The sequence below is a fragment of the Thamnophis elegans genome, chromosome 2 (genome assembly GCF_009769535.1).
Source record: "Thamnophis elegans isolate rThaEle1 chromosome 2, rThaEle1.pri, whole genome shotgun sequence".
NCBI classification, from domain to species: domain Eukaryota; kingdom Metazoa; phylum Chordata; class Lepidosauria; order Squamata; family Colubridae; genus Thamnophis; species Thamnophis elegans.
Genome location: NC_045542.1, coordinates 10,224,058 through 10,245,740, shown reverse-complemented (window position 1 = coordinate 10,245,740; position 21,683 = coordinate 10,224,058). Strand labels below are relative to the sequence as shown.

Genomic DNA, 21,683 nt, shown 5'->3' with positions numbered 1-21,683 from the left:
GAAACAATCAACCAATATGTTTATTGAATAATGATTATAAACTGTTTACTATGATTTTGGCTGAAAGGTTGAGAATAATTTTACAGAATATTTTTTATCTAAAAAAGAATTGCAAGATAATACTAGAAACACTTTGAACATGTAGAAATATTTGGAGCAACATAATGAAAAACAAGCTGCACTGATATTCCTATATGCAGAGAAGGCTTTGAAGTGGATTTTTGGTTTAGTGTTCTGGAACATATGAAACTTGAATATAATTTTACTAAATGAGTAAGGTCGATTTATACTTCTTAGAAAGCACAAATAATTGTTAATGGGAATTAATAAAATCTTGTGAGATTCAAAAAAGGCAAGATAAGGATGTGCACTTTGTTCATTTCAGCTCTTCCGGTATTGAACAGAGATATAAGATAGATCAGTGAATTATGCGAGTTAAGATTAAAAAAGAAATTTATAAGGTATGAATTAAGAAGAGAAATGGCAGATAAAAATAAATAGCTGATATTCCAGGATTTAAGAAATTTGGTTATAATATACAGATGGAACAATGGGGAAGTATATGGTTAAAAGGATTGAAATCTACATTGTGTTTTGATCTCAAAGAGAATGTTTATAAAATGATTTATCATAGATACATGATGCCAGAGAAATTCCCTGAGAAGGTATAAAGTGATGTCAAACATATGTTGGAAATGCTCAAACTTTTTTTTTTAGGATTAGTGGATAAACAGTCACAAAAAATGGCATGGCAAATTATTACAATATATGATCACAGTACCGAGATTACAATATGCACAATGATTGAAAGATTACAATATGCGCAGTGATTGAAAGACCTATTATTGAGAAATGGTTAGTGAAGTTCACAGATGGATTAATTAATTTATTTGATTAGAGAAAAGACATTATTAGATTTATTGCTCATTGGAAGCCTCTTACGCACCTTTTGTGTAAAAATGAACAAAATGAATATGATAACAGTTTTGATGATTAAACAAGATAGATTATAGAAAGAAGAGCAATATGATGTAACCTTAGAGAGAAAGGTCAACATATTTCATACTTATAACTGCTATGACAAATATCAGAAGCCACTTATATTTTTACTTTCTTTCTTTTCTATTTTCTTGCATTTTATATTTTATTTTATTTATTTATTTCCCTTTTTTCTTTTATACTTTCTAAGTTTGAGTTAGCTTTTATCTTCTTGTTTAAAAGTTGGAATAGGTTAGATATATGAAAAAGAGAAAATAAAGTTTCCATAGCCCTTCTTAACCTATGAGGGATCCTAAAAGAATCATGCCTTGTAAATAAAGTTCAAAGCATCAGTGAATAGGAGATTGAATGGAGCACTTGTATTCTAGATATTACAATACAATTAGCAGCCTCAGCATGATACATCTTTGTGAATCTAAATTAATTTATTCATTTATCCATAATTTATAACCTACCTTCCACAATAATTAACAAGATCGCTTATAACCCTAAGCTAAAAGATAATAAAACAAAACTGCAAAAGGTATAAGTATATATATAAATGGATCAATTTAATTCTTTATAATTCTTCCAGTCTGCAAAAAGCAGCAAAGGTAAGTAGGTTTCCTTTCCCTGCACCATGACTTTTATCCAAATTCCATTTCCCTCTTTTACATCAGTTTTCAGGAGCAGTTTTCTAACTGTCTCTCTTTTATAAAATGGAGATTTCTCAATTTTGAGAGTAACACTTATAAACACTCCCCCTTCCCGCCCAATGATGTATATACCATAAGGCAAGAGAAGCTGCTGGAGAAAGAAGCAAAGCAGTGACTATAAACACCCACCATTTCGCAAGCCACTTCCTCTGGGATATCTGTTTCCATATTGAAACTGAACTCTATCGCCTCATTGTCTTTGTGCTTTCCTTTCAGTTTCTTGGGATCTTCTACCCAAAGCCTCAAAGCCAAAGAGGAATGCAGCCCATCCTCCTCCTCCTCTGCCAGCTCCACCCTGAGTCCCGTGTCTTCCGCAAAGAAAGCATGGTTCAAGAGGTCTTTGATGGAGAGCCTGAAATAGAATATATTTAACATGAGACAGCTATGAAAGGTGACTGAATGTGCCTTTGGTATTATCCCAAACATGTATTACTGTAATTGCTGAGCATTTCTTTTCAAAATTATTATACTTTCTCTTTGGCAGACAGGATGCAAAGTAGGCCTTTTCTCCAGGAACAAGTAGGGAAAGAAAATCCCATTAGGATGAGATGGCTCCTCAGATACCCTGGACCCATGCTATACAAGGCTTTAAAGATTGAGACTTTGGATTGGACCCAGAAGCAACCAGCAACCAGTGCAACCTGTGTAATAGTGGTGTCGCATGTGCCACCCAATGGGCCTCCAAAAGTCTCTGTGCTGCATTTTGCACCGCTTATAGCTTCTGAATGCTCTTCAAGGATAGCTTATGTAGAGTGTGTTGCAGTACTCCAACCGAAAGATGATCAGAACACAAATAACTGCACATTCTCACAATGTGGGGCCTCACAATCCAGGAAAGAGTGCAACAGGCATACAACATGAAGTTGCAAAAGGCTCTCCTATGCTGAACTGTCACCTACTTGTAGAGAGAGAGTCACAAGTCTAGGGCAACCCCAGATTACATACCGGTCTGCCTGGGGTAGTGCAAACCCATCAAGAACTAAATATGATAATCCCCCAGATGCCAAGCACCCTTCAACCCACAGCCACTCCATTTTAATAGGCTGAAGGCCCCATCCAAACCCTCTACAGCCTCCAGGTACTGCAAGGGGGCAGCCACAATACATGAAACTTGGGTCACCACAGATGTGGGATATGAAGTTGGTTATCATCTTCATATTGATGATCCCCCTCCCTATGGTATTAGATTATTTCATGTAGGTGTTAAAAAGATGCAAAGAGAGCACCAAGCCCTATAGTACACTGCAAAGGAACAGTCATGGAATGGACATCTCATTCCCTATCAACACTGTTTGGAACCAACTTGAAGAAAGGAGCTGAACCAGCGTAATACTCCACTGCTCAGTCCGAGCTCCTGCAGCTGGCCCAAAAGGATACCACGATTGATGGTTTTGAAAGCTGCTGAATCATCGAGAAAAGCAAGGATGGGTGCAGTAGCCCCATTCTGCTCCCCAACTACAACCCATGCCATCTCTGTCCCACAATCAAGCCTGAAACCTCACTTAAAGGGGTCCAGATAATCTGTTTCATCCAGGACTCTTTGAGACTGTAGCACAATCACTTTTTCCACCATCTTCCTAAAAAGGGGACAAGGGAAAGTAGATGGAAATTGTCCAAACAAGTGGGATCCAGTGAAGGTTTCTCAAGGTGGGAATAGATCAAAGTTCCCTTACATAGTACCAGGAACACCCCCTGCAGCAGTGATATATTAATTATTGCCTGGATCCACCTGCAAGTCACTCTTCTGAAGGCTTTTACCAACTAGGTTAGGTAAAGATCTAATAATTAATGGCACTAACAACCTCAAGGATTTTGTCCACTTCCTCATATCTAACAAGGTCAGATAACTGGATAAGTCTGTTCCCTGAGCATCTCTAATGGACTTGCTCCAACTGAGAATGAATTGATTTTATGCATCAGGTGCTCGACAAAGTCTGCCACATGGCCCTGTAAATGTCCATCCAAGCCCTTCTTCCTTAGGCAGTACCAGGTGACCTTAAACAGGGCTGCCAGGAGGCACTCTGTGGACAAATAATAGTGAAACAGCCATCCATCCAGGGGTTGGATTCTACCGATTTGGACCGGTTCGGGCGAACCTGTAGCTCTGAAGATTGGCTGGGAGTGAACCGGTTCGCTCCCATGAGCAACTGGGCCAGCCTGCCTGCCCCTGCACTTTACCTACCTTTATCTTCTCAGCTGAGTCACGTGGCAGAGTAGATTGCTGCGCCTCAGCTGTTTTCCTTCCCAAGCAGCAATCCGAAATGTAACTATTCTGTAAACTGCGCACACAAAGTGCACGCTCAGTGAATCGGTTGCTAAACTGGTAGGAACCCACTCTGCATCCATCCATTCTCCTCCTTCACCCATCCCTTATTCTATGATGTGTGAATTTCTGATCAAATATTAGTTCTTTTTTTTTTTTTTGAGAAGGATCTGAAAAGCAATTAAGATATCATCCCCCTTAAAAACTTTGAGGCCCAGGATGGATAGTAAACCAGAAATTCCTGCAAAAGGAGAAACACATAATTCCACTGAATTTCTTTTCCTTTTGTAAAGATTTCGCTGAAGCTTCAGATATACTGAAGCTGAGCACAAGTACACGGACTTAGCTTTCAAAAACAGTGGATACTGTGGGATCATGGGTGTTTGGGAGTGTATAAATTTTTCAAATAAATGTTTCAAAAACATTTATTTTTCTACAAATGTGCCATCAGCATTTGGCCAAGTTGAAAGAGATTGACCATGAGTGAGGCTAGGGAGAGGCATGAGAAGTGAGATCAAGTTACTGAGGGGGAGGAGAGACAGACTAATGTTTCCTGCATCTCCTTCTCTATTACTAAGGATTAATAAATTAAAGCAACAGATCTCCAATGTAACAGTCCTTTTTGGAGTGATTCAAGTAGGCATTGCATTTCTCTGTGCTACAAGGAAAAGATAAATGGATAAGATTTTAAACTCCAACATAATATCTAATCCCATCATTTTTTCACTGTATAAAAACTAGACAAAATCAAGAATCTTCATTTTGACTGATTCTGTGTTTCTGCAATACTTTCCCTATATTTGTCTTAACAGTCATACTTTTGGGAAATGAGCCAGGCACATCCCCTTTGCTATATGGCTTCATGAGTTTCCTTCTATTTGACTTCAAAAGGACTTTCACAGATGTTTAAAGCACAAATGTTTTGCTTAATCAGATTTTTTCCCCTTATACCAATAAATTGCTATTAACACTCAAATACTGTCTCTTGATTTGCACAATTCAAAGCAAGTAAGGAGAGACACAAAATGGATCTGCCCACCTTTCAGATTTGTTCTGCTGAATGCAACATTCAATGATCTCTTTTACTTCTGGGTCTGTCACCTTATTAAAACTAGCAGGTTTAATGCCCTAGAAGAGAAGAGACATGGTCATTAACAAAATTACACAGAAGATTTCTCTTCTACAGTTGTGCAGAATTATAGAAAATTCCCAAGGTTACAAATAACCTTTAAGCAGCCAATATAGTAGAAATAGTTTTGGCTATCACACACACATATATGTACATAAATTAAAACAAAACATTTCAGTCTGTCCTGAATCAATAGCTCCCTTCCTTTAAATATCAGGTATTATTTCTAAAATCAGATCTGACTGAAAAGGATCCAAATGAATGCAGTGGTCTGAATATTTTTGGAACATGAATCTTTGTTAATGAGACATGACTTTCCTTATTTCCTTATTTCTAAGTTGATGGCTTTTCCTTCTGAAAAAGTATCATATATTTGGTTTTTAAAACTGAATTTAACTCTACATGGGAGTGGGGGATATGCATGTATACACATATTGTCCTTTCAGAAGAGATAAATATGCATTATTATTTGAGAGTACATTGCTTTTGCCTATCAAATATTGGAAATGTAAAAAAAAACAACCCGCCCATTGTACAGATGAGTAGTTATTCCAGTGTAATGGTATAATACACAGTCTCCAACCTTTTTGGCACCAGGGACTGGTTTTGAAAGAAAAAAATTCTTCCATGGATTGGGGTGGGATGGTTTTGCATAGATCAGGCACATGCACAGATGAAGCTTTGCTTGCTCACCCACTGTAACAATCCGCTGCTTGGGGATTGGGGACCTCTGATCATCCCTTTTTGGAAATAGTTACATAGGTACTTCTCACATACGTAAAATATATTTATGAAATAAAGCAAGGCATTTGTTTCAAAAGAATTCAAAAGTCATTAACAGCAGCAGAGTTAGGAAAAAAGTATTCTAACCTGTAGGATACAATCTACCAGGAGGGTTTTTTTTTTTGTAGGTCATACTGAAATAAATTATTGCAGGACAATGCAACCTGTATAGGAGACTGTCTTAGCAGAGTGCACAAGACAATGTCTGTTAATAGAATTTTCCTGAAAGTGTTTCTTTTAGAAACCCAGCTGGGAAATATCATAAGATGTAATAAATAAAACCAACATAGAGGAACAACTTCAGCAAAAATAGGCAGAATCCTACTGGTTTTATAATAACTGCCTTGTCCAGTTTCCTAACTTCTATTTTGTACATTTTGATTACTATACCAGCGAAATAAGATGTACACAATAGTCAGAGAAGAAAGGACTATGAAGCCTGAAACAAAGCCCTTGGTTATTACTCAAGATCTCTTTATGAAAGAATCTGTGCCAGCTGGCAAAAGAACAAGCAGAGAGCTGTTGGGTTAGTTGTTGATTCAATAGTGACTTTAGGAAGGCAGTTGGTAAACTTTCAGAAAAGGGAGCAACAATGATTGGTGCTCAGACAAAAGCTGGTTAGAAATGTGCTTTGCTTCTGTTCCATTTTGGCTTAGGACAGTAAATTAAAAAAATATATGTTTAACTTGCACATTCTGCCACTTGAGTATCAAATACCAATTTGTATTTTTTTCAGGGAGTGAAACAACGGAAAAGATTACTCTACAATAAATTAACAAAATCTAGAAAAATCTAGAAAATACTAGAATAAGTCTGGTAGTTGCTTTGCATGACAATAGGTTTAGCTAACACAGGTTTAGCCCAATAGGCTTATTTGCTTTAGGCCCATCTTATACAGATTTGTTCTCTTGAAGAAGTTAATTGTACACCTACACTGGTTACTTTTCTGTAGATCTGAGCTGCATTCTGACATTCAGAATATGGGTATTCAGAAGTTGCCATCTCTAACATGCACATTCCAAAAGCATAGACATCCACCGACTCATCATAATGTTCTTCATACATCTCAGGAGCCATGAATTCAGGAGTTCCTGAAATAAAAGATGAGAAAGACCAATTTGTTATTAGAGCTAAATTGTGGTCACTCAATGAATATTCCCAAGAGCTGCCTATTTCTATGTTGTAATATTCAATATATTAATAAGGAATTCATTCTCCAAGTATAGATTCTTACCTACAAGCAAACAGGAAGTAGCACTTGCTGAGCAGGATATCTATCTATCTATCTATCTATCTATCTATCTATCTATCGATCTATCTATCTATCTATCTATCTATCTATCTATCTATCTATCTATCCATCTATCCATCCATCCATCCATCCATCCATCCATCCATCCATCCATCTATGATCTATCATTGTTTTAAAGAAAAGTATTTCAGAGGGGAAAAAATCCAAAACAGTCCAATTAAGACTGAGTGTGCCTAGTGTTACTCTATGCTAATCTACTATATTAGACATGGGGGAGAAAATTTTTATATACTTTTTATATACTTTATGTTGTGATTGCAGATTAAAAGCACAAACACTATATTTCCCACTGCTTGATGTCTTTTTTTATCTTTTGACATCTTTGACTTTGGGATAGTCTATAACTATATAGTGTAAAGCAACTTTGATTTATGGCATTGCAGATTCCTGTCTTTATTGATGCCAAAGAGAGATGGCACAAATAGTGGCCCCATAGAATACCAAACACATTTACGGTATATTCACCATAACACTCTTCGCAAATGAAGTGCGCATTAAGGTGGCAAGTCCCAAGTCCCCTATCTCACTGAACCAGTAGGTCCTGTGATGAAGATGTTGTCACATTTCAAATCACGATGGATGATAGGAGGAGTCCTTGTGTGCAGAAAATGTAGCCCTTTTAAAATCTGTCGGCACCAGCTCCTCAACACCTTTGGCTTCATGAGTTTGAAACGCTTTAAATATCTGTAAAGAAATGAGTATGATTGGAGAAAGCCAAACAGCATTTATGCATTAAATCAATATCGACATGGTTTTAAGTTAGTCAAATTCCATGTACCATGATCAACCCTCAGAGGTTCCATAAAATGTTACACTCTCTTATCTCAGGAACTTCATAGTCCTCAGTTGTATTCCAAGTTATCATTATTAAACTAGTTAGCTTTCCTAAGCTAAACAGAGAAACATAATACCATGGGTTGAGCAAAAAAACAATGGGAGCAGGAGTTACTTCTAACTTCCTTTTGGCTTCCCTATCAACTTTCCTTGTGAGAAGCTGGCAGAGAGCATTGGAAATGACGATCATGTGATTACGCCTGACCACAGCAGTGTGGCAGTGCTGAAAATGCCACAACTTTGCCAAATTTCAATCACAGCAAGTAACGGAATCCAGGTTTGGATGATTTTTCAAAGTTAGTCCATTGGAGGTATGTTAATTCAAATATTGTTGCCTACGATGCCCTGTTTTACCTAATTGAAGTTACAAGCATACAGGAGAGTTTAGTAGTATATAGATCGAGACAAAGAGAAAAGAAATATCTTATTACAGTTTTTTCCCCTAAAAACTACGGCAGTACAAATTATAGCACAATCCATGCAGCTTTACAGATTTCAAAAAGAGGTGAGTTGATTTATCTGCTTAATACTTTGTCATGAGCTATGCAGTTCATAGGAAAGACCCAATACACACTTAATGTTTGATCATGACAATTCTCCTACAGTAGTTATAATATATCTTCTTCACAAAGAAAACCAATAGTGCTAGTAGATACTCTAAATACACCAAATGCAGGAATGAAAGTATTTGACATTTTAATATTTCTTATTTATTTTATTTCTTACTGAAATTCTTATATTCAGTAAATAATCAATTCATTTTTACTAATATTTGGGTAAAAAGAAGAAAAACCAAGAAACAAAAGACAACATTTCATGGCATAAATTTTATCTAATTTGTAATACTCCTTTATAAGGAATTATTACTTACTCAATGGGCTTCTGCACTTGCAATATAATCATCCTATAATCATAACCACTCCATTGAAATCACTTATGAATCATTTAGATGCAGTGAATATAAGCATAACACAGCAAATTAAAAACACATTAAGACATAAATCAGCTTGAAAACAGTAATTCTAGAAACACCGAAGCATTAAAAATATATATATTTCATCTTCAACACTGCCATGAAATACTGTTCAAGTGATTTCTCTGCTTTTTCCTAATGCTCCCATCCATCCTCCTGTCTTGCTAACTGAACCAATCATAAAATGGTAGTGCTAGTTCACAATTTATCACAGTCCATTATTGTTTTATTTATTCCATTCACACACATAAGGTAGGCTTAAAATATAGCAAATTAAGTCTTATTAAATTTATGGAAATGATTATTGACTGACCTCATACCGTAGTTAAACGTAATGCTTCTTAACTCACTGTACTTCCATGAAATAGATTTTATATAAGCTAGATAGCAAGCAACTACACTTCAGTCAGCTGGATACTTTATATATTTAGAAGAACCATAAAGTGTCTTAATTGTTGCTGCATGTTGTAGATACTGAGCTGGATACTCATAATTCACAGCAATATAGTTAGTGTCCAAAACAATACTGGCAATTGTGACACATTCAAAAAAGATTATGCAAATACTTATTCTGTTAATGAGAAAATCAGGAAATACATACGTTTTCAGTGTTCCAGATGTCATCAGTTCAGTTACCAATACAATACACTTCTTTCCTTTAAACCGTTGATTCCCAGCATCATAAAATCGGACAATGTTGGGGTGTTGTAGCCCCTTCAGCATTTCAGCTTCTTCTTTAACCTTGCTGTTCTGCTTTGGTCAGCTTCCTGTCCTAAAAATATGAAAGGTGTATCATAATCATTAAGTTATCTACAGCTACAGTAACACTTCTACTACTAATATTTTATCAATATTATGGCAGCATTTAGAAGCAGGCCATATAACAACATTTACTTTTCTGTTTTAAACACGTCTGAAGAAGACCAAATACTTGTGATATATTAAACAAACCAATAACACTGTGATATTTAAATTAACATGTAAATGGAAGAAGACAAAAAAAGTAAACATCTAAAAAGTTGCAACATGAACAAAAGCAATTACTAATTTGCTCATTTTTCTTCCTTTCCTTTTCTCCTACATCCCCACCACCACCTGCAAAATACCAATATTAGCAATCCACTCCATTAACAATACAGTTTCATATTCTCAGTATTGCAAGTAATGATTCAGGCCATTTTCCACACATGAAGCTTGTTAAACTATATCTCCCAAATTACAGAGCACTCTAGTATGGTAGCTACATATTCGTTAAATCTAGGTTTATGCCACAGGTCATAATCTGACAAATTTTAAGCAGGGTTGTGTAGAGTTGTCCTGTGTGAGACAAGGCTAGTACGAATGTCTCTGTAATACAGGTCATCCTCAACTTACAACCATTCATTTAGTGACCATTCAAAATTACAACAGCACTGAAAAAAATTAACTTAGAATTGTTTTTTACATGATCACTGCAGCATGATCAAATTTCAGACGCTTGGCAACTGACTCATAGTTATGACATTTGCACTATCCCGGGGTCATGTGATCAACTTTTGTGACCTTCTGACAAACAAAGTCAATAGAGAAGCTAAATCCACTTAACAACCAAGTTACTAAATTAATAACTGCAGAGATTCAAGAAAGAAGAAAGTCATAACATGGGACAAAACATAACAAGACAATTAACAACTGTCTTACAGTTTAACAATGTAAATTTTGGGCTCAATTGTGGTTGTATGTCAAGGACTACCTGTGCAGGTCTGAAAATATACTGTGTTGTTTCTGTGTATCCAGAGTCATAGGGGCATTGTCTTTCCAGAGAAGAAATCTTCCTGTATCAGTCTTCAAGAATTGTAATGGAATGTATGAATAACTTTGGAGGAAAAGGGAGACTGAAGCTGCCTAGACAGCAGTCAGACAAAAGAGGCAGGAGCCAGCAATCAATCAACTGTCAAAGAAAGAAACTTAGGAAGGACTCAAACTAGTGGATGAAGCAGTAAAAACTAGAGGCGGGAAGTTTGTGCCTTCAGATTTACAAGATTCTGTTAATATAGTCTTACAATTAAATAGAATTAGTTCATCTTGTCATGTTTCCTGTCTGGTTTACCTGGGAGGATAAGCTGCCAGCACTGCCACATTCTGGACCAACTGTAGCTTTCAAATACACTTAATGAGTAGATACATTTAGAACATGTTGCAAAATTCAAATGAGATGACCAGGGTATGACTGAGCAGGGTCTCGTGATCCAGAAAAGGGCACAGTTGACACAAAACACAAAGTTTAGATACTTTACGTTTAGTTAGGTGCCATAAAGGAGGCAGAGTACCTGTTTGAATTCAACAGCAAATAAAGACTGGGTCTTGGCTAAATCCAATGTGGGCTCTATTTCAGCTACATGCTGTTTAATGAGTGCTTTGGCCTGATCATATCCCATGCTGAGCAGAAGACCTAGAGAGAAGCCCATGGATGAACTTTCAGTTGCCACTTTCTGTTTCCCTGCACAATGAAAATCATCACTTGTGGGGCAAGGCCAAAGCAAAAAAAGCATAGTCTGAGCCAATACTTCAGCATGATCATCCACACTCTACTCTCACTTTCATGAAGCCTGACTCTAGTCACTGATGGTATTATAAACACATTTTGGAACTTGATGAACTGATCTTAGAAATTTGGATTGTAAAAGTTGCAGTACACAGTTGGAGAAGGGGCTCTGCTAGGTGCCATAAAGTTGTGCTATCGGCTTGGTTTCCCTATTATTTGAGTGTTAGAGATATAGAATAGCCAGCTCTTGTCTTTAGGAATTTAAGAATGGCAAATGAGTACATTTTCAGCAATGTAGCCCCCATAGGTTTTCCTTTTCTGGTAGGATTTGGATGGAAGATCACCACTGAAGTCCACAGTTATCAATTAGATTGGAACACTGTTAAAAAAAAGCCAGAAGACTGCAGTGGCCAATACTTTTACACTCTTGCCAAGAAGACAGCATGGATGTGTTCATGAAGTCACCAGGAGCTAAGTCTGATTCAAAATAATGAATGTGTGAATGTAAGTTAAGACTCCTAATGCCTCTGCATCAATGCACAGTATAAATTCGATAACACATCTAGCAAAACCAGAAAATTTGTATGAAAAGGAAACTAGCAATGATCAGATGGATAGCTTTGGTAGCAACCCACCATGACTATGTCTCTGGTACCTTAAGTAACATCCGAGCTTCTTGTCTCTTTATTTGCAACAAACCCCTTTTCTCCAGTTTTGATGCATAAAAGTACCACATAAAACATTCATTACAAATAAATAAATTGACCACATTTTAAGAAGCTTCAATAGATGGAAACAAGCTTTTCTTCCCCCAAAATACTTTGCCAATGTCATCTTGCCCTATTTTGTCTGTTTTGTGGATTTTCTGACTTGTATATAAGTTTCTTATTGAGACAATAAGATGTTCTGGGATTCCCATTTTTCTAAGCACATTCCACAGTGTGACACAATCAACACAACTGAAGGGCTTTCTACAATGAATGAAGCACATGCTAACTTTTTAAAAAAATTGTTTGGCTTTCTCAATTATGCAGCACGCATCATCAATAGTGTCTCATGTTCCTTGGCATGAAGCCAGCTTGGACATCTGCTATCTCTTTTTCCATGTAAGATTCTAACATGGAAATCCTGTGCTAGCTGAAGCTTCCAAATGGTCTTCAAGGGCACATTGCATCAGTTCAACTGGGAGGGCATTAATAAGTCTGAGCAGGATCTTCTAATTCAGGAATGGGCACAACTGATACATGATCTGTAGTCGTGCAAAGAACTTCTTAGCCATGACTGTTACTTGCTCCTCAAACAGGAGCCTTGAGCCTTCAAAGGACATTAATTCCAAATGGCCACCAGAACTTTTGTAACACTATGCAGCAGAACCTCAGGAACAACCCCCAAATTCACTCTGAACCTCAACTGGATCCATTAATCACCTAGGGCAGACCAATCTATAGATCCAATCTCAGGGAGAAACTAGGTTCTCTCCCAGATTCAGACCAATAGTCAGTTTGATTTTTTTGTTTCCTGTAAAGCAGTATTAGCAATTAGGCATCAAAAAAACTTTAATTTAACTACATAATAAACATCATTACTACTTTAAAAGATCCTCAGCTCTTCCACAGTAATATGTTAAGTACCAATCACCTTGAGCAGTCCATTGTCCCATACTACATCATCAATCATTCTTGTATATAAATTCAATAAATATTTATCTGTATTAACAATTGTTTGATATAATTTGAAGTGGCAGCATGCACAATTCCTGAGCCCCACAGATTAATTTATGCTTGAATGTTTCCAGTACTTTTAACATACAATATGCTAACTATTGGTACAGCTTCTAATGAGGAAATTTCTACAGCTGATCATAAATCAAATTTCATTGGTAATGGTCAGAAGATCAATGGCTCCTAAACTGTGTAAATCACAGCACACAATTTCTACTAATGCTACAAAACTTCATCTGCAGTAATCTGTTCTGGAATAAAATTATATTTAATTCCAAAATCAATAATCTAAAAACCACAACCATGGGGACATTTTCAAAGAGCTAATTACAAATGATCTGAAGATAGATTGGGAGGGGGAGATAAAGTTTCAAATGCATCTCACTAAAGCAGAAAATTCTTCAGTCTATTTAGAAATGAAATAAAACATAAGGAATGCAACTGAGTACAATGAAGCTGCACAAGGAAATGTTTGCTTATAACAACAAACCAAATTATTTTCAGAGAATCAACAATTTCTAGAATATTCATTAGTTGCATCTTGCTTTCTTCTTCCCTTTGCACAAGAAAAAAAGCAGAATTTTGTGTGAAACTGAAACCAAGAATATTGGATAGTTACTCACAAATTAACTAGGACTGTAAACCAACAAACAAAATTTATTTATTCCTGAAAGAGAATTGGCTTATTTGTAATGGACAATTATTTCTGTTTGTTTCATTTGTTCACATAACTGGAGTTAATGAGCTATATGTACTGGCACACTGTTTACAGAAAATAATTATAACTGAAAAAGTTGGCTTATCATTAAATGTAAGCAGAGCATTAAAATTAGTTTCCCAACTCCAGTAATAATTCTCTCCTGAAATATAATACATAGATGGGACATAAAATCTCCTTCTTTTAGATGACAGATATCTGATAGGAATACTTTTAAGTTAGAACAGTGCTTCCCAGTTTGAATGTCCTGGTTCAATTTACTCATTATCAGAAAAAACATTTTAATACTAAAGAATTAGTGATAGGGATGGCCAAGCATTTTTTTCTCAGGTAATACCCATATACATTTTTAGTAACAGTAGATACTTCATATGGTGGGAATGTAATGGATCACATATCATATTGCAGCTGAGATGCCACATTAAAAGAAAACTTTCCTACGGCACTACAAGCAAGCAATAGTTTACCCACCTACCCCCAAATAAATGAAAACAATTAATTGATTCAGCAAAAAGTCATTAGCGATGGAATAGGAAAAAGTTTCTGCTTCATTGAACTATAAAGTATAATTTAATTGCTTTTCATCCTTAACAAAAACTTGGGTTTTTATATTTTGTTGCTTAAAAAACAGGTAGCAAATTGATTGACGTATCTTTTCAGAGTGCAAATTTTAGGGACAATCTGTTAATTACATAATAATTATTATGCTTTATTTTTCTTCTCTCATACATTTACAAAATTGCCATTTTTATACTGGATTTTAAATCTAAAACTTCCTAGAGTTAAATAATGATTATAAACACTTCTTAAAGTAGCACAAGCAACTTCCATTTCAAACTCATTGAGATATAAATTGTTTGAAAATTAAATTTGCATTGCTATCTACAATAGTTAACCCTGTAGAAGCTACTTTTAGGTATCACTGCAGTATAAATAATAGCATGCTCTTTAAATTCTCACTATACAAAAATCCTACTTCTAGACAATGAAAGCGTTACAAGAGAGTCATATGACATTTTTTTCAGTTCTTACACATATTGTAGTAAAAACAGGTATACAAATAGTAGAAGAATTTGTGCAAAATAACATGGAGGTGTCACCCACCCCAAATGTTCACAGATGATTTTATTTACCACAATGGTAATGATAAACACAGCATCTCCTGCAGGGAAAATCACTACCAACATATCAATCAAGAATTGCTTTTTCCACTCAACTCCCCCTTCTTCATACTGCAAAATTAAGGAAGGAGTCAAACCTGTTTTCATCAAAACAAAGGAGAAGCATGCCTCAAGTAGTTTTATCTTTCATCTACATAAACAATAGCTTAAGTTCTACATAGAGATTTTTCAAGATGATTACAAGGCAGCTTCTTTGGCATGAGAACCCAAAATCTTTGCTTCCAGATCACATCCCTGCTTTTTGTATATATGTGGTCCTGATTCTTGTGTCCTCAAATGATGTTGCCATTGTAAGTATCTTCCTTAAGTCAAACAAAAGGACCAGTGGATTTCCCTCAGCCTCTAGACACCAACTGATATTGTTCTCCCTTAAAATGTTTTGTTAAAATATGTGGCTATCTATCTATTTTTTCCAGTATTTGCAATTTTCCATTTACCCCACAATGGCTTGGAAAAACAGCGATGCTTACAAAAAAGTGGACCACCAGAATCTAAGTGGTCATGGGTGGTCCTATTTGGGTCTTAGCAATAGAACCAGCAATAGCACTTAGATTTTTATACCACCATATGGTGCTTTACAGTTCCCCAACGTTTCTGGCTTTGTGGACAGGTAAAGGGGGGGAGGGAATATTGTGTAAGCGCTGGGTGGGTGCCTGCGACTCACACAAATGGAGCACGCGTGCATGCACTTGTCCGCTGCTTTGAGCAGCCCAGTGTTGAACAGCTCATGGCCTGGCAGTGGTCCATGGCCCAGGGATTGGGGATGCCTGCTTTACGGTACTCTCTGGGAGGTTTACAATGTGAGCATATTGCCCCCAACAATCTGGGTCCTCATCTTACCAACCCTGGAAGGATGGAAGACTTAGTCAACCTCAAGTCCCATCAGGATCAAACTCCAGACTGTGAGCAGAGTTATCCTGTAGTACTAAGTGTCAGGGTTCCAAGTAACAAGCCCAAAGCAATCAAAACTCTGAGGCCTAGGGTTTCCTCAAAGTATGGATTTATTAGGAAGATCATATTGGCACAGCTGGTGAAAACACGACTCTGAAAGGCCCAGAGTTTTCCCCACCCAAATCAAAACCCCAAGTTCTTGCACACAGGTCAGAAGTCCATCACATGATCCAATCAAGTCTTATATTTAATAAACACAAGGGTTTTACCATGCTGCTATAAAGTTGAGAGTAAAATTTGATCAGATTTGTACCACAGAAAATTTTGAGTCATTTTTTGCAACTGCTATTGTAAAGTCAAAATTTCCCAATAGCTTTAGAGGACAAGAAATGTTTTCATTTAAATGCTTTCCATCTACCAGTGAAGCCAATTTCCGTGACTGGTTTCTCTGTTTCCTCTTTGCAGATCACCTGATTTCCAATATAATCACTTACCCTTTATTAAGCCAAAATAAACAGTCATCTAAATGGCATGCAGATGACCTGATAGCTAGGTTGGTATAAGCCAGAACAGCAAATACTTAAATCCTTTATAACAATAAAATACACAGGGGCAATGAAAACATAATAGAAACACTGAAGAATACATATAATTCAACTTTTGAGTAAAATTTTGTATAACACTTATTTTTTATAGTTATGACCTTATTGCGACACTATAGCATTGTTTTCTTGCACAGAATTCTTGAAAATATTCTACTACCGGTAATTAACCTAGTCTTAGTAAATTCAAATATGTTTTAAAACCATTACAAAAGAATACAAAAAGAAAAAGACCTTTAATTAATCTTGTCACTATTGCAATTTTAATAACATTCTGAATAATCAGGTGTTTATTCAGATAAATAAAACTAATTACTCATTTTAACCATGCTGCGATTAAAATATTGTGCACCTCATTTTATGAAACCCTGATTTTGTCCTTCTTTGCACAAATGATAATAAGCAAGGTTCCTGATTTGTCTGGGAATAAGCAACATGCAAGTGCATACAATTCAAACCATCTCATTTGGTTTCGTCTACTAATGGCACAGTTAACAAACCCCAGACAACCCGAGTGATGTTTTTTTAAATCATGATGTTCGTATTAGTCTGGTTTGTTTTTCTGTTAAGAAGTCAGAACTCTAGCATGTTTCTCTTCCCCGCTCTTTCAGTGGAACACATGGATCCTCAACTATTCAGATTAATATGTGCAATGCTAAAACACATAAGAAAACCATAGAGAAATGGGGAAACATATAAAGTATTACCTTAAGTAACCTACAATTGCAATGCTTTGGTCCCCAATATCAAATGTAAAGTTACCCATTTCCTAACAAAACACAACAGGAGCCTACTTGGATATAATCTAGACATCTCAAGATATTACATAATATAGGTAGTCCTCAATTTACAACAGTTCATTTAGTGACCGGTCAAAGTTACAATGGCACTGAAAAAATGACATGACCATTTTTCACACTTACGACCTTTGCAGAATCCCCATGGTCATGTGACCAAAGTCCAGCTGCTTGACAACTGCTCCATACTTATGACCATTGTTGCATCACAAGGTCACGTAATCACCTTTTGTGAACTTCTGACAAGTAAAGTCAATGGAGAAGCCAGATTCACTTAACCAAAAGGTTACTAACCTATCAACTACAGTGGTTCACTTAAGAACTGTGGCAAGAAAGGTCATAAAATGGGGCAAACCTCACTTAACAAATATCTCACTTAACAATATAAATTTGGGGCTCAATTGTTCTCATAAGTCGAGGACTACCTGTAAAAATTCCAAAAACTTAATACCATTGTGGACACTTTAGGATGAATTAAAATATAAGCACACATAAATTATTCTACAAAGGCACACAATTATTTACCATAAGTATTTGCTGAGCCTTACATTTTGGAGGGTTAAGAAATTTGTTTTAATTGCACTATGCCTATTTTACACATAATCACAGTTCTCATTTATTTCCCAACTTCTTTATTTACGGTTCCTTTTTTTGTTCCATTTTGACAATTCATATCATGATCATATCAATTCAAGGGCAACAAATGTTTTAAGGTCCCATATTAATTGCACAAAAGGCATTAAAAAACCCTGGAGAAATCATACAAATTTCCCCCCAAAAAAACGCATTTTGAAAGCCCATTCCTTTTCGAGTGGGAGTTGGGGGACATGAGGCAGAATCCTAAGGAAGGATTGGAATGAATATTTTAGTTCTTGGATGGGTAATGGAAAGTTCTAGCATGTTTACTGTTTTCTTCCAGTAACTTTCACATTGTAAGTCAGCCTACAACATTTGTTTTCACAAAAGCTTAGTGACAACATATAATTGGCAAATCAGCACACAAGAAATGAATATGTAACCATTATAAAGCAGTATTCCAGATTGCGGTAAATAAAAGCTCACAAGTTCAGCATCTAAAGATAGATCTTCAAGCTCATTCCTTGTCATTGTTACTGTAGTGATGTTTACATGGATGTACAGAGTTTGTTTTCTGCAAAAAGCCTCATAGAGGCAATAGAAACATTGCATTCCCTAAGATTACCTCCACTGGAAGCTGCACCTCCCCACTAAGAGTAGAGGCCTGAATTATTCTGAAGTACAGCATTTCCATTTCTTTCTCCAGAAATTAACACTAATCATTCAGAGGCTAACATTTGAGAAAATAAATGGGGACACTATGGAACAAAATTGAGCTGGAAATCTACAAAACCACTTCTTTTTGTATTATGTATGTTCACTAATTACTTCATTCAACCAATATGTAAAACTTTGTAGAAAAGAAAACATTCATTTTATGTGTTGTCCCAATCTACGGATTTTTACTCATAATTTTTGAGCTGGTAAATATTGAGACATATGAATAGACTGTGAATTATGTGCTCTTTTCTGCCATGTCACTGGAGAAAAAAAATCTGTAACATATTTTTTGACAGCCCTACTAAAAACTAAATCTGTTCCTGTCTTTGCTGACATAGCTGAGAATAAATGAAAATGAATCACCTTCCTTGGCATAGTCTCAATGGATCTATGCCATTAGGCTGCAGAATTGTTGGGAATTTGTGTACTGGGCCTTGCATTTTCATGACAATGGGGACTAAACTATTTTGACTCTGCCCTGTACAAATCCACCCATTTCTATACACAATCGTTTAGAATCTTTCCAAGGAGCATGCTTATAATAGTTGGGTCAGTGAAAGGAAAAGAGAAGGTAGGACACTTCCTTATTTCACAGCAGTCCAGGGCAATTCACAGGGAGGGAAAGTGAGCTTAATTTCCCTTCCATTTACTTATTCTGAGCAAAACTGCTGATTCTCTGCATCTCAGCAATTCAGAAATTTTTACAAGTATCTTCGGAGGTAGAAAACCTGATCTACCTACTTCACTACTCTACCCCTAGAAATTCTGAGTTTCCTGCTATGGGAATTGTTAGCAGCTGGAAAGATATACTTTGTTTCCTATTATTCATCTAGTAAGCTTATCTATCTGGCTGGAGTAAAGAGGAACTACTACAGCAAGAAAGGTCTAATTTCTTTAGAGAGAGCTTGCAGGCAGTCTATCCATAGTCCAAAGTATGAAACCAATTTGTTCCATTTTGAAAAATTAAATAGTTCTCCCTTTTATTAGAGTCCACTAACTTCTCTGAGAACTTGAACAATTAATGATATTTACATTAGAACTGTCTTTGTTTGTAGTCTTGTATAGTTTTCATTGTGAAATGGGTCACTTTAGTCAATAGACAAATCAATACAAAAGATAGCTAAAAACAAAACTAGATATTGAGGATAGTTCAATGTATTATATATTTCCTCCAATCTCATATAAACATGGTTGAGTAAAACCGCCCACCTCATTCCATTAAATTACCTTCCCACAATGTGTCTACTGAGACGACCTTCTTTCCAATGAAGTTTGGTGACAAAAGAGAGTGTCACTTGGACAACGTGACTGAGTAGCAATAGCAATAGCAATAGCAGTTAGACTTATATACCGCTTCATAGGGCTTTCAGCCCTCTCTAAGCGGTTTACAGAGTCAGCATATTGCCCCCAACAACAATCCGGGTCCTCATTTTACCCACCTCGGAAGGATGGAAGGCTGAGTCAACCCTGAGCCGGTGAGATTTGAACAGCCGAGTAGATAAAGTAATAAACAAAACACTGCTGCAATCATCAAACAGTTCTTTATTATTATAATCTTCAATTTCTCTCTCTCTCGGGGTGGCTAATCTTTTGCCCTTATATTCTGGGATGCTTTCTGTAAAACATCCCATTATTCAGAAACGAATAACCTGAAACAATATTTACCTGTCCACTGACCTACCTATCCCCTCCTAAAATCAGAGAGCAAATTTAGCAATAGATATGATAAATTATCTGCCTAGTATGATTTGACATGGATAAATGATCAAGTGCAAAGCTGCACCACAACTGACTTTTATTTTTTTTGCAATTTAGTGCCACCAACCAAAGCCCTCAAGAGACTTTAAATTCATGTTGTTCCTGTGCAACATTTTTGCAACCAACCTGCAGTTTATTCCCTTTCAACCAACCAACCTGCAGTTTATTCCCTTTAATGAAAAGCAACAGATATGCTGAAATATAACACTAAAAATCTGCTTTTAATATACCATCCTTGCTTTAATGCTGATGGCAGGAACAGGGGCAGCCTGGCTTGGTCTGGTTGTGTACTTTTTTGTTATACAAGATAAACATATTTGTTTGCTGAGAATATTTTGTATTATGATTGATTTTTATGTTTTTATCTTCTATAGGTTTTTTTTAGATTTGCATTTTTATATATTACTTTGAGTTTTTTTAAAAATAACAATGTATTTTAGATTTTTTAGTTTTTAAAATTATTCATTGCATTTCAGCCTCGTTGTGCTGGTCTATGACCATAATAAAGATTTGATTTGGAGCATTTTATTATGCTCATTATTGCTTCAAATAAAGTTGCTCAGCAATAAAAATAATTCCCAGAAATTAAATATATAGCCTTTTGCCTCATTACAGGTACTTACAGAATTAAGAGCTGCCACTGCAAAATGTTTCTCTCATTTGGAAAGAAAGTAATGAAATTGCCACTAGTAGGATGTATTCTTCCTAAACTGAAATTTATCACATCACTCTATATAGGATTACGGAAGGACTTGAAAGTTTCATAACCTGCTACCGCAATTAATCTGACAGACAATCCAATATCTGTTCAAATATCAAAAAAGGGTCCACCACCCTCTGAAGAAGTTCCATTTTTGAAGCTTTTATTGTTTCAAAATTTTCCTGGCATTTTAATTAAATTAAAATTAAATTTCCCGTTTGGCACACAGGCCACAGTCTTATCATGTGCTATTCCTTAAATTGGTCAATTTCTGTATAAAGTAGCTGATAAAGCTTATTCAGAGCTTTTAATTTAGGTGCTGATTTAGCTGTACTGGTCCCTATCACTAAATTCCAAGAAAACCGTTAATTCCACTGATAATACCCAAGTCCAGTATTGGGCTACATGGGGTAAACAGGTAGAGATAAAATCCAGATAAGCCAGGTGTTGGAAAACAATCAACTAACTCTGGAACTGCATTTCAGTCTGTTTTTGAAGAGACTGCAT

The 21,683-nt window shown here is 36.1% G+C and overlaps 1 protein-coding gene across 1 annotated transcript in view; it reads right to left on the bottom strand.

Annotated features, from left to right (window-relative positions):
- The window catches only part of WNK3 (WNK lysine deficient protein kinase 3), an 81,228-nt gene that overhangs the window by 47,432 nt on the left and 12,113 nt on the right, over positions 1–21,683 (bottom strand). Inside the window, 7 exon segments of the mRNA XM_032210791.1 lie at positions 1,824–2,046; positions 4,997–5,085; positions 6,803–6,962; positions 7,648–7,705; positions 7,708–7,865; positions 9,590–9,730; positions 9,732–9,760. Coding sequence (XP_032066682.1) covers positions 1,824–2,046; positions 4,997–5,085; positions 6,803–6,962; positions 7,648–7,705; positions 7,708–7,865; positions 9,590–9,730; positions 9,732–9,760 — 858 coding nt within the window.